Genomic DNA, 14,115 nt, shown 5'->3' on the forward strand with positions numbered 1-14,115 from the left:
AATACCACAGAATCATGCAGTATCTGAAGTTGGAAGGGACCCGTGAGGATCAGAGTCCAACTGCTGTCCAAATGTGCCATAGGATATTTAGAAAAGATAGGGTATATTTTATGTAACACGTTTTGAGAAAGGTGATTACTTTTCAAGTACTTATGCAGCTGAAAAACAAAGTAGTATTTAATGGGGGTCTTGATTATTTTGTTAATGCTACTGTATTGGGAAGGCGCAGTAAAATGTTTTATTCTCATTTGCTAGTGAAGAAGCTGTTTTGGGGGGTGTTTTATGTTGTTTTGCAGACAATTAGAAAGTCTGAATCTCAGCTTGCAAAGGTGATCTAAGAAATTATTGAAAGAAATAAAACGGCTTGTTTTACATGTTGTTATAAGAACCAAGAGTAGGAATAATTAAGTATAATTTTTGTCAAGAAAACAATATAAATAATTTTTTTAAATAATTATGTGTAGAATTGTAGACTATCAACACTGATTATTTTATAGCTACTCACTTTGAAAATCAACAGTTTGTGAGCTAGTATTTTTTCAGCTTCTCATGTACTGTCCTTAGATGTTTATTTTCAAAAATTCAATTATATATATATATTTTTTATTTTATTTTATTTTTTCTTTCATTACTTTATGCAAGTGTTATTTCTGGTAGGCAGTTTCTGGTAGGTGCTGGCTTTCTAGGTTGGGAAGAATAATCATAGCGTTAGCACCCAAACCCTGTCATCACTATGCTTTTTCGTCCCTCTCCCAATCTCTTACTTGATAAAGTGATTATTTCAAATGAGATATCCTGTGATCCAGTGCTGAGTGAATTATGATAAAGTTATTAAAAAAAAAATCGCTTTTTATGTTTACCAGATTATTTTTTTACATGAACTGTTCATTTACTCAAGCTCTGTGTAGTTAAATTCCACCTTCCCCCTAGCTCCTTGCAAAAGACATAAGGATCAAGTTATGTGCTACATAAACATATGCAAATATTTTATGGAGGTGTTTATGATATTTTCATTTTTACTATGATATTTTCATTATGTCTGTATACAAGTCTATATGATAAAAGTAGATGTTATATATGGGGATGTTATTTGTAGGAATTATAATATACATTCATGTCTTTATACATTTGTAGAGGACTAGAGAACTTGATACATTTTTATCTCTAATATTGCAGTACATTTCTAGTTACTTTTTCAGAAGGTACAGATTTGATGCTGTAGAAATTGTAATGAATCAGTCATTTCTTGTAATTATTTTCCTCTGTATCTAGTGTTTTTACTTGTCTACCAGTATTGTACCTTCTTTTTCTTCAACCTTCTTTCCTATTTTCTGGTGATCTAGTCCTTTGTTGTTGTTTCTTTTTTTTTTGTTGTGTTGTTTATTTTTGCAATTTTCCACTGTGATTTTGATTTTTACACTTTGGATATGTGGTTCTGTTTGGTCTTTGGCAACTGATATGTTCCTTTCTGTGAATCAGCCTGCAGATTAGTTCTGAAACAACTGCCTTAACTCCATAGCCAGTTAAGCTGTGGTAGGGAGTATTTGTTTTTACTGCGCAGACTTGCACTCTTTAGCTACTACTACTGCTTATCCAATCTCTAACCTGATTGTAGAATTCTGCTTGTATTGTTAAACAAAAAATGTACATAGTAGTGAGTCATCCAGGCACATCTGTTGTCTTCTCAAGTTTTGCTTTCCTTTATTTTTGCTGAGTGTTTTATGGAGATGCTGTATTGCAGGGAAGTGATAGAATATTCAGAGCTTGTGATTAGTGTTCCACTATTCACAGCTGCCATAGTTACACAGCCTACAAAACCAGTTTTTCTGTTAGCACTGATGTGTCATGTGGATTTTTGAAACTACCCATCCTACTGGGTTTGGATCTTCCAAGAATATATTGAGGGCAGAGATAAAATAGTTCTGCCTCGCTTCAGGTTCCTTATTTCTTAAATAAGTGGTTGCTCTGAAAGCTTATCATAAAAACCCTAAGGATTCTGCTTCAGATTTTTTTGCAGTGTGAATAGAAGCGATTGCTTATAACCATAAAAATAAATGCAGCCAGCTTCTTATTTTATTTCATTTTCTATAAGAGCTTTCTTTCTTTTTCTTTCAGTAGAATTGTCTTTACACGTGCAATGCATTTTCTTTGCCCTTCAGTGTTGATACTGCTTATTTTTTGCAACTGTCTTCACTAAAATTTAAAAAGATTAAAGATACATTGAAAGATAGATTGCTGAACACAGCCTCTATTATCAAGTGTGAAATGCAACCCATTGGTGTCCTATTTACTGCATATAAAAAATTAATAATGAATCCTAGTAGAAGCTATCTCAACATTAAAAAAGGGAGTCATCACAGACAATGTATTCTGAAAGCAAAAGTTATTTAACCAACACCTGAGCTTGCTCAAGTTTTACATATTAGTAAAGTTTTAGAAGTTTTGTTTTCATCGCTCTGTGCTTGTAGACTAAGAAGTTCAACTCACGACTCCTAGAAGATGGAACAGTTGTTCTGTCTGGCTTGATTTACGGCCCAATACTATCATTTACTATTAATCTCATAGGCTCAGAAGTACTTTTATTAATTTGCTGTTTTTTAATTCACTTTTCCCCATTTAATTTCTTTTGCGTCTCACTTCTACTACTGTGTAGTACTGTGTACTACTGTTCCTGATAGGCTCCTGATTTCTATTGCATTTCATGTGAAATATATGCTAAAACTCCATTGCTAAAATCACATCTTTTGGGATAAAGCAGAATGGAATCTTGGAAGTAGAGGGGGAGGGTTGGAAAGATCATGGGATCAAGTCAAGAATTATGGAAGCTTATGAAAACAAGCTGTCTGTCCTTTAGGGAGACTTCTCATATTCCATAGAGTATGCCAAACTGTTCCAAATAATTCACTGTTTCTCAGTGAAAGAGTGTCTTTTGGCAGTGTTGCCACTGTGCTGAAGAAGAATGTAAGTGCTCATTCTGGCATAACTGGGATGATCAGCAGCATTTTGTAGATGCATGTGTTTCAGAGTTAGCTTTGTGATGCAAATGTGGCTTTAGATGCTTTAGAATTAAGTGAAGATAGAATTAAAAAGCATCATCTGCATTTTCTGCTAGGCATATTTTCTTGAGAATTTATAAACCACATAAGTATACTTACTATGTTGTGCAGTTTGTGTCCAATAGTTCAGAAGTATAAATCCAAACTGCTAATTCTTTCCATTTTATAACAAACAAATCTTCACACAAATCAGTCAAAGGTTATTAAGATATCAATCCCAAAATATGTTAAGCCAAATCAGCCCTGAACGCTGAATTGGTTTGATTCTTAGGATCAGTTATGAATATACCGGAGTTGCAGGATGCTAGCAATGTAATTCAGGGTATTCAGGAAATAGTAATAAAAGATGTCATATACATTTTATAGTTTCTTTTTGGCACTTCTGTCCTGTCATATCTTGAGTAATTATGCATGCCCAGTTTGAGATTTTCTGAAATAAATCATGTCTGGTCTACTGGTCATGTTTGACTTGTAGATAAAATAGCCTGACCAGAAACACTGAAACTTTGTTATTCAGCTAATTGAAAGAACACTAAAATAAATGCAGTGCAGGTTAAGCTAGTAAATATCTATGTCTGAGTAAGTGTTGCTTAAATATTAATGTTTTGGGTGTTTTTTTTTTAAATCATGATTTTGATTTTTACACTTTGGATGTGGTTTACCTATTTATTTATTTACTTGAATGAAGGTCTAAAGTCTCTTCCTGTAAAGAAGAACATTGCTTGAGAATTCTGAAAGATGAAAATGTTTGTCTTGGTATTTTTCAGCACAATTAGCTGCTTAGTTAAATACTCAAGTAAAGTCTGCAGTTTGGATACCATTCTAATTTAATTGGCTTCTAAGGATCACACCTTATCAATCATTTTCATATGCCATCATTTTCAAATTTATGTAGCTCACAAATGCATTTTTAAATCTCATCCTAGGAATTGTAATACCAGTGGAAAAGCAACTTAAACTGTTGATCTAAGAACCTAACTTATTACTTTTCGTGTTGTTTAAAAGTCATTTCATCCAAGCATAGCATCGACTTTTAAAACCAGTTTGTTGTAAAGCTTAAGAAGCATTGCAACAGTGAAATAGGAGTAGCTGACTGTATCTTGTGGAAAGATAAGAAACCACCACATCCATCTATTTGTCAGAGGACTGAAGATAAGTGCTACATATTCTGTGTTTCTGAAGTCATGAGGAAGAGTGTCATGGGAGTCACCTACACGTTTGGTGAAGTTGCGCTATCGAGCATCTTCATCCTTATTGAGTCCTACATGTTGCTTATCTCTGAATGCTGGAAAAAGAAATGGCATATTCTTTTAACAGTTAACAAAATTATGTATTTCCTGTTTTCTTTCCCTCCTTGCTTGCAAGATGTCTCTCGAGATTTTTCTCTGAAAAATGTACTTTACTTCAACAGTATTTGCAGTAGAGCATTGGCAAGAGCTTGCCCTTTTTTTTTTTTTTTTTTTTTTTTTCCTTCTTATTTCTCAGCCTTTATTTACATCTGAGAATTATCCATTAGGAACCAATGTGAAATCTGTCTATGCATGGTCATGTATGGAATTTTCTGTCTTGATAAAGCAGGTGTGGCGTTAGTGAGAAGTGTGAGACATATTTCAACTTAGGCTAAGAGAGAAGTTGCTTTCAGGAAAATAATAATATCCATAGATAAATACACTCAGATTCTTTCTGTGGGATCCTCACCTATGTTTTCTGATGTTTTCATCTCTTTGCTAAAGTCAGCATTTACGCAGAGTTAAAGAGAAGCTCAACTGAATTGATCATGAGTATGATTTGCTTTTAATGTTAATTTCAGTAGTTCTGGATGTGATGGAGCTAATTAATATGATTTGGGGAGAGCATGAAATTCTGTGCCAGCTTTTCAGAAACGGAAACTATTGCTTAATGAAATGCATTAATGCTTTCATAGACTAGCCTTCATTAATTAGCATGAACAGACAAATAGGTTACAGCAAGATTCTTTACGTTTAATTCCATTCTTAGTGAGATATTTATAAATGCACTTTTTTTGAACTATTTAGGAATGTCTGGAAGTATACACATAACTATTAGCTAGAGTCTTAAACAAGCATTTGTGTTAGGCATATAAATACATGCCGTAATAGTACAAAATACTGTCCATTTTATTTCTAAAGAGACAACGTTTTTTCGATATTATACTTCTTATTTACAGCTTCAGTGTTACTATAACTAAGGGTAAATACTTTCAAATGTGAATATATATGTATGTCTCAAGCTAAACAGACTAAATATATGTGATTTGAATAGAATGTTACTGGAGCTGTCTCAGGTTCCCTTTGAAGTACTTGCATACTTGTGTTTAATTTGAATTTTCGTGGAGGAAGTAGAGACAAGTGGAAGCATACTCTTAATGATTACTTAGCTGTCTAATAATTATGTAATACTGACTATATTAAAGTCTGTTGGAGGATGCACTGACTTTTCACTCTTTGGCAGGTTGATGACATCTTAGGAGAAGGCAGCGATGAAAGTGATAGTGAAAAAAAAAAGCCAGAAGAGAAAGGTGAAAAACCTCAAATTAGTGCAACAGAGACTACAGGAGTGAAAACGGATCAGAGACCTCGATCATCGTCATCATCGTTATCATCATCATCAAGTGAAAAAAGCTTAAAAGGCAGCATACCCAGGTATGAATTTGTCAAACATAAAGAGAAGTGTTAATGATGTTCAATTATATTTCACCATTATTCAGTACATTTTTTAACCTTGCAGACTTTGTTGTTAACCTTAGTTTGTAGCTAGCTTTTCTTTGTAAGTGTGTGAAATTGTCATACTTGCTTTTGCAGCATTTTGGAATAGTTTAAAAGAAATGGTCATAACAACTATCTGTTGAAAACCAGAGTCTTATCTGTTTTGAAAGAACTGAAGATCAGTAAACTGTACCAATTTTAAAGTCTTAATCTCAAGTCAGGTATTGGACAGTATCTTCTGCAGTGTTACTTTGAGAGAGGTTTTTTTTCCCAGCAGTTTTGGGAAAATATATGTTTTTAATTCTGCCTTATGGAGAATTTCCCATTTCAATGGGAAATTGATAAAAATGAGGTCAAGGTGGTTTTAGGCTTAGAAACTAATTTAAACTTAATATTTTTTTTCTGCAAAAATGATTTGAATGTCCCACTGTAGACTGTTGACTAATGACTATCAGTCAATTTGCTGGTGAGCTAGAACTTGATAATTAAATGTGTATTTTAACTGTAGTGCTTAATAGTTCTCAATCTGCAGTCTCTCTAGTTTTTAAGCCTAAAAACACAGTGAAAACAATGCAGAGAGGACAATATATGATGAAGATCATACTAGTTTAAATTTAGAATTGCAGGGATTGTCATCGTGTATCACCAAGTATTAAAAATGGTAATGTGACTTAGATATGCACTGTAGTTTTTCTGCTCACTTGCAACTGTTTCTAGTTGTAGGAATTTAAGCTGAATAGCTGACATAAACTAATAGTTTTCTTCACGGGAAGATAAAGTAGTAGGACTTAAGTGATCTATATTATTTTGACTTTTGTGAACCAGTTATAAATTAGAGGCACCAGCTTACAGATCAAAGCAAGCGTCACAATCCAAGTAAAAGCTATTGGATTCCACACAGCAAGATCCAGTCATGGGTTTCAGTTGTGTTCTACCACACAAATGATAATGCAAGATAAACTGAGAAAAATACCACATAATTTGTTACATCGATACTCATGAGGAGATTTTGGTTGCAATGTGTTGGGGGGTTTCAGAAAATGAGCTACATAGGGAAATTTGCACAATTTAGTTCATCATTGATATTTCTAATAATGAACTGCATTAAAAAAAAAAAAAAAGAGTCTATTAGGCATAAGAAAGGTATAAAAGTTTAGTTTAGTCCATTTCATGTAGTAATGTTGGAATTTTAAAAAATTGCCTTCTGAGTAGAGTTTGGAAGAAGAAAGTCAAACCAGCAACGAATATTTTTAGTACTCCATTTGAAGTATCAAGAGTTGGTGGCATATTTCTGGTAATTTATCCTAAAAATAAATAAATAAATAAATAACAACCAAAAAGATAACATGCTAAGGATTATTTTCAAATAGTTTTCTTCATGTTTGGTTTACAAAGAGCAAGTACATTTGTAATTAACTTCTGCTGTAGTTAGAAAAGCTTGTAAGTGAGCACGGATATGCTTTTGCACTCAAAACAGTGTGAGGCCATGCATCTATCTAGTAGAGTTGCCACTAGAATAAAAGTCTTTGAAAGGTTTCCTAAGTAACTTTCCTGTTTCTGATCTTTGTGCCTTTTAAGAAGACCCCTGACATTTTATTAAGTTGCATCCAAGTTTGAACCTAAATGGAGTGCTAACAAACGTACGCACAAAGTGCTAGTTCTGATGCTGACTCAGTGTCTACTATGCAGAAAATACTGCAGGTTTCTGTCATCCTAGTTACAATTTTAGTTTTAAGTTTTAAATTGATGTCTTCATGGTCAATTGGTGTTATATGTGCTAATGACATACTGTGCGAGAGGGTTAATGTAAAAACAGTTGTTATACAGCAGGATTAAAACTTCCAACAGCTTAGTCCAGTACACAGAAATACTACCTCCTAGATAGTATGTGGCAGCCGCACTGTTGAAGCAGTAAAGGGGGCTATATTTCTAAAAATGAAACACTATACAAGTTCTGGCAAGTTTAAAACTTATCTGCTGAAAATTGGAGGCCTTGGGATGTTAGGCTGTAATTTTCAATTTTTTCCTGCTCAGTTATATAGCCTAGAGTTGTAACTTATTTGTTGCTATGAACACCATTACCTCTTGCCATGTTAAGTAAACAAAGGGTTCGTGTTGTAGAGGCCAATCCCAACTATACTCAACTATTTAAATGCCTTGGACTGGCCTTTGAATCATTATTTCACAACCTCCCATGATCACTCTTGTGATCATATTTTAGTTACTAATGTCTCCATAATCTATAAAATATATATATATATATATTTATTTTATTTTTTTTCAAAATGAGGAAAAAAAAAATTTCCATGGTCCAGTACCTCTGTATTCTAGCTCAGCTTGTTCCTACAAGAGATGCATCTTACATCTTCTTGATCTTTATGTGGTTTGTATTATTCTGAGGTGCTGCTTCTAGGAGAATTGCTTTCAGAGCTTTGATCCATTGTTTGTTGAAGCAGGCAGATGCCTGACTTCAGCAAGCAATGTTGGAAGAATATATTTGATAGAAGAATAGACAGGAGTGTGAACCAATCTTGTTAAGAAAACCTGCCAAGTGATACGTAGGTGGTGAGATTTGTGTCTGTTTGAGTTTCTAGATTCTGGAAATCTCCAGTGGAAAGTGATGCCCTGAACAGCAAATACAGCTGTTCCCATTGTGCTTGCCTTTCTACTAATGCAGAATAGATTTTGGAAACAGTTGATGAGAAGCTTCAATAAAGCAGCTAACCTTATTTAGACTCACCATACATCAGGCATTTTGTAATGTGTTCACTGAGCTGTTACCAAGAGTCGTGGTTTAGTGATGAGACTCTGGAGATCAGGTTAATGGTTGGACTTCATAATCTGGAGATCTTTTCAAACCTTAGTTGCTTCTGTGATTTCTCGGTTCCTTATCAGAAGCTTTGTATGGTGTCTTCTTTAAAAACTTTCTTCTGGTTATTGTCAAATCACGGTATGAAGTCCTGTGTTTTTACAGTATTTCCTTCAAGTAATTCCAGCTTCTGTAAAACATCTGTAAAGTCTAATTGTTTTTCTTACTCAGTTTTGGAATAGAAATTTCACTACTTAGTGTGTTTGGAACATGTTTTTTTTTTAGCTTAAGAGGGGAAGTATTCTCATCTGAATAACTAAATAGAAAAAAGTGGTACTTTAAGTTTTAACAGTTTATTTTCTGAAATGTTTTCTTCTATTCTGCATATACACTGTGAGTTTCTGTACTTATGTTGCAATTCAAGAAAGAAGTGCAAGGGCTGCCTTGAAAGTAATGCCTTCTATTTTATTATTTTGACCCATGACATCAGAGGTGAATGTTGGTGGTATGGCAGCAGAGGTTGAACCTTTCTGTCAGTATTCCATTACATTTTGTGGCCATGCAACAGATGGCAGCAGAGGGACAGTCTGACAGAATCTGACATGGAAGTGTGAATGAAGCAATGGTGTGTCCCCAAATTCCTCCATGCAGAAAAAATGGCACCAGTTGGCATTCGTCAACATTTGCTGAACATTTATGGAGACCAAACAATGGCTGTGAACACAGGGAGGTGGTGGGTGGTGCGTTTCAGCAGTGGTGACAGCAGCTGTGGGTCACATCCTCTGCTGCGGAATTTAATGAATGTGGCATGTATACTCTTGTTCAATACTGGCAAAAATGCATAGCTAATGATGGTGACTATGCTGGAAAAATAATGTTTTGTAGCTTAGAATTTGCTCTCTCAAGTAGTGTTACTGTACTCTTTTGTATCTGTTCTAGTTTCCATGAAAGTAAATAGAAGGCATTACTTTTGGAGTGACCCATGTATTTTAATTTACTTGCTAGCATGGTAGTCATCTGAAGTATTTCAAAGAGAGTCTAAATTTCTAAAAGGAAAGGGTTTTTTTTGCACTTCCTTCAGAATGTCTTTGCTTCTTTTAAGTGCTTTCTTTTTTTCAAATATAAAAGTAGTTTCTTTTAATAGCCACTGTGCTAGAAGATGGAAATGACACTTCTGCTTTCTTTCTTGCTGCCAAAAAAAAATCTCCTGCAAACTCCTCTAAAAAGTCTTGTTTGACACATCTCAAGCTAATTGAGCCAGTCTATTTGCTGCTGTTCCGATAACTTTCTTTTAACTTCTCCCTCTCTGGAGACATTCTGCTTTAACAGTCTTGGGTGTTAAGTTTCCACATTTCAGTGGTTCTCAGACAGTAATCCTTACATTAATAACTCGTACTTATCTGTTATTTTTTTTAAATGCTCGATTTCTATTCAGCCTGCTTTATAGGACTAACTGTTATCAGTATATGGTGTAGGTCTTGTAGAGAATTAAGGGTATTTTCAACAGCACATCTCAAACATTGAAAAACTGTGGGATTTTAAACATTTTGTCAAGGATTGTGGGTCTTGTGTTTTATCATCTGTGTAACTCACTGAATGGAGTGTAGTGTTAGTGTTACTACACTGTATAGTGTTCCAGAATCCTTCTCTAAATGATGCATATAGTGTATGTTTGATCTTTATGATATGGAAAAAACTTAAGATTTGAATTTTTAAATATTTGTGCCTTAAGTTCATCTTTTCCTGCCTCTTGTATCATTTGCTGCATCAGCATAGCTCACTTAATCATCAGGCAGTTTGATAAAGAACCTGTCCGCTGAGTTGCCCAAAAGGATAATATTAGCTTTTAAGAATGATCTTTAATTAGTTCTTTGCCCTTGAAGTAGATTTTATTTAAGAGGCAAGTAACCACAAAACGAAAAGGAGATCAATATTTCTGTCTTCTGTCAACTCTTGAATGTCCAAGAAAACGTCAGGATTTTTTCCCTCTAGAATTAAGCATAAAGTAAGCAATTATTCCCTATTATAGGTAAAAGGAATGTTTCAAGAAAAAAAAAAATCAACTTTATTTTGTTCTCATTTATGTATATTTTTCCAAGTAATTTCTTCTGTCATTTAATCTGAATCTTTTTGGTGTGTGGTTGTTCTGAACCACAAATTTTTCTTGCAGAATTAAGTTTAATCACATGTAACATGTAAATCCTCTGGTAAGTTATACGTTCAGGTTCCCCAGTTTGAGAACTGCAACTAAGTACTGAAATTGGATCAATAAGTACATCTTTAAAACTACTTTTTTTTTTGGCTGTTGGCCTTTTGTGGCAGTGGCTGTGCAGTTATGGAGGAAAATGTCTCAGCTTAAAAAATGTGTTCCCACAAAGCTGTTACATCTGTCTTTCCTTTGCAGAAGGAACATTTCAATTTGACACTGGTGAATTAGACTATTGAAGCTTATTTCAATGCCTTGAAATCTCTGCATGGAATTAAGGGTGCTGAAAAGCTTTAGGAAGCGAATATAGCCCATTTGTTGATACTGCCAGTGAGATCATGCATCCACAATCAATCAAAGTATTCATTACTACTGTTCCTTTCTATAATTTGGTAAATAAATGCAATTTTCCTACTTGAATATTACAAGGCATACTAATCGTTAATCCATTTTAAGAAGATTCCTCACGAAAACCCACCATTGAAAGTAATGTATAGTCATTGAGTAGAAAAAAAACAAAAACAAACAAAAAAAATCCCAACACAGTCCTAAACTCTACAGAATTAAAGATTCCTGATAAGCAATCCCCTCATCTCCTTGTTATCAGAAGAGTTGATTCAACTCTTGGAAAAGAGCTGAATGGAAAAATTTGCACTGCTAGGCAGCACGTGTCATTTTGGATGTATTTTCCTGAAGATTCCTAATCTTAAGGTAGAGCAAGTAGAGATGTGCTCTCTCTTCCATATGCTTAGGCTCCAATTTAATAGATAATTATATTTCTAAAGGTTTAAGTTGTTGGGAAAGCTTTTCATTTTACACATAACAGCCCAGGTTTGTGTATGTAGTTATTACCATGATTTTCTGAAGACTTCTAAAACTAGAAGTTTTCTAAAATTAGAAGTCTGATTTTCTGAAGGCCTTAAAAACTAGGAGAAGAACACTTGTTTCAGGTAATGAGAAAGCAATTGATAACTTTTATGGAAAGGAAAACATTCCTCCAAAGTTTTTCAAGCTTATCAAAAGTACTTTCTTTTCTGGCTTTAAACTTAACTGATGCTGGTAATGCAATATGTGAACTAGTGTGTTTTGAATCAATGGAGTGTTTCTGTTAAAAGTGAAAATTCAAAAGGATGTTTTCAGCTATCAAGAACTGAAACTTAAACAGAATCACACAGAATTGTAGAGGTTGGAAGGGACCTCTAGAGATCATAGAGTCCAACCCCCCTGCCAAAGCAGGCTCCCTACAACACGTCACACAGGTAGGCGTCCAGGTGGGTCTTGAATATCTTCAGAGGAGGAGACTCCATCACCTCCCTGGGCAGCCTGTTCCAGTGCTCCGTCACCCTCACCGTAAAGAAGTTCTTGCGCACATTTGTGCGGAACTTCCTATGCTGAAGTTTCAGCCCATTACCCCTAGTCCTGTCCCCACGCACTACTGAAAAGAGACCAGCCTCGCTACTATGGCTCCCACACCTCAGGTATTTATAAACCTGGATCAAGTTCCCTCTCAGCCTTCTTTTCTCAAGGCTAAACAGACCCACCACCTTCTTTTTCAACGAAAGTGTGTATTGCATCATGTGTGTGCCAGCATGGAAGATAATGAACGCATGGTTCCTTATGGCACAAATTAATCCTAATATAACTACAGTTCTCACTGTTCTGACAAGCTAAGAGGGCATTTACATGACTGAATGCCTTTGCATTTTAACAGTTATGAAATAAACATTCTTTGTATGTAGTGGACACAGGCAATTAAAAAGTTACTGCAGCTTCATGCAGTCATGCAGTCTAGAAAAAGCGATGAAACATTTCAGACTGAAATCCAGGATCAGCTTCTAAACCAGAATGCTCTCATTGGCAGTGTCTTATTCTTTTCACATAAGCAGGATGTTCTGCAGAATTTTAATGTCACTTCAGTTTGGAAGTGATTGAGAAGACAAAGAAGGAAGAGGCCTCTGTGGGCATGCAAAACATGATTTGTTTCTGTACTTAGTGTTCAGGGAATTATCATTATTGAATGAATATGCACTGTAAACATTGCTTCCACTTAGGAACATTTTTACTTGAAAGCTCTTATTTTAGTCAAAATTTCTATGTGACAAAATCAGTACTGTGCTAGTAAGTGTTTTCTAGGGTGTGTACAGTATCATTACCCTCACCCCACCTGTTCACACAATTTTTGACTACTGTTCTCAGAATAATAGCCTTAATTATCCTTAATAAGGCTTGTAATAAAATACATCCATAAAACTTAACTGTCAAAGTATTTCTTGATCTGCATGCAATTATGTCTTCTTATGATAAATTCTAGTAGTGTGAGGAGGTAGACAGTGGAGAGTTGCTGCATAATTATTTAACTTCAGCATGTTAAAATATTTTTTTTCATGTGAGACAAAGATCTAAAATACCTGCCCAAACTTTTTGCAGTTGTACCAACTAGAGATCATGATACAGTCATAACTACTAGCATATTAGATTTCTGGTTCGCCTAGACTTAATTTTAGAAAGCAAAGTGGACAGAAGGGAGACTTTGGAAGGTAATAATTGTTATGAATGAAGACATTTGCCCTTTCAGAAATGGTTTTCAGGTGATCATTTCCAGGTGGAATCAGTGATGCTAAATTGCCCAATGCTTCTTTCTTACATAATTCCACTCCTGTGGCTTGTGTCTTTGACAGATGTAAACTGCTAGAGTTGATTTGCTCTACGCTTTCACACTGCTTTGCTTGTGGGATAGTTCAGTAAAAATGGTTCCCCCTGCCTAAGCTAAGGGGAAAATGTTCTAATAAAAAAAAAAAAAAAATGGTGTAGGGGGGACTGGAGTGGGGAGAGAGAGAAGGTCAGATGTGGTGTCATTATTTGAGAGGAATTATGTGGTTTCCCTTGATTTTAGAGTGTTGGATCTGACCAAATCAGTTATACTGGACTCATTTTATGATTATCAGTGGAGATTTTTTTTTTTTTTAAATGGAAGAAATAATCAAGAGTAGGAAGAAATCCTACTCTTAAAATTTCATCTACCTAGCAGTATTCTTCTGTTCTCTACCTTACTTACTCTCTGTAAAATAGATAATTTTTTCTTCTTTTTAAGGGTGCCATTTGACCACAAATACAATTGGAAAAACTCATTCCATGTTCTTGCTAACAAATGCGTAGAGTTGTTCATGTTTCAGTTGCAACTGTAAGCAGTGTTGCTGTTTGCTAATCCAGACCACTTTGAAGGACTGTACTCTGAATTTACCTCAATAATAGCTTTTCCTTGGTTTTACTTGCTAGTGGTCTCTTACGTCTGATTTTTGTGTATGCTTATTCTTTAAT

The 14,115-nt window shown here is 34.8% G+C and overlaps 1 protein-coding gene across 3 annotated transcripts in view; it reads left to right on the forward strand.

Moving 5' to 3' along the window:
• The window catches only part of CTDP1 (CTD phosphatase subunit 1), a 98,738-nt gene that overhangs the window by 63,337 nt on the left and 21,286 nt on the right, over positions 1-14,115 (forward strand). For all 3 annotated transcript variants that reach the window (XM_072328307.1, XM_072328306.1, XM_072328308.1), the window contains exon 12: positions 5,529-5,719. In XM_072328307.1, coding sequence (XP_072184408.1) covers positions 5,529-5,719 — 191 coding nt within the window. The remainder of the gene's footprint in view (positions 1-5,528; positions 5,720-14,115) is intronic.

This window comes from Excalfactoria chinensis, chromosome 2, assembly GCF_039878825.1.
Source record: "Excalfactoria chinensis isolate bCotChi1 chromosome 2, bCotChi1.hap2, whole genome shotgun sequence".
In the NCBI taxonomy this organism is placed as follows: domain Eukaryota; kingdom Metazoa; phylum Chordata; class Aves; order Galliformes; family Phasianidae; genus Excalfactoria; species Excalfactoria chinensis.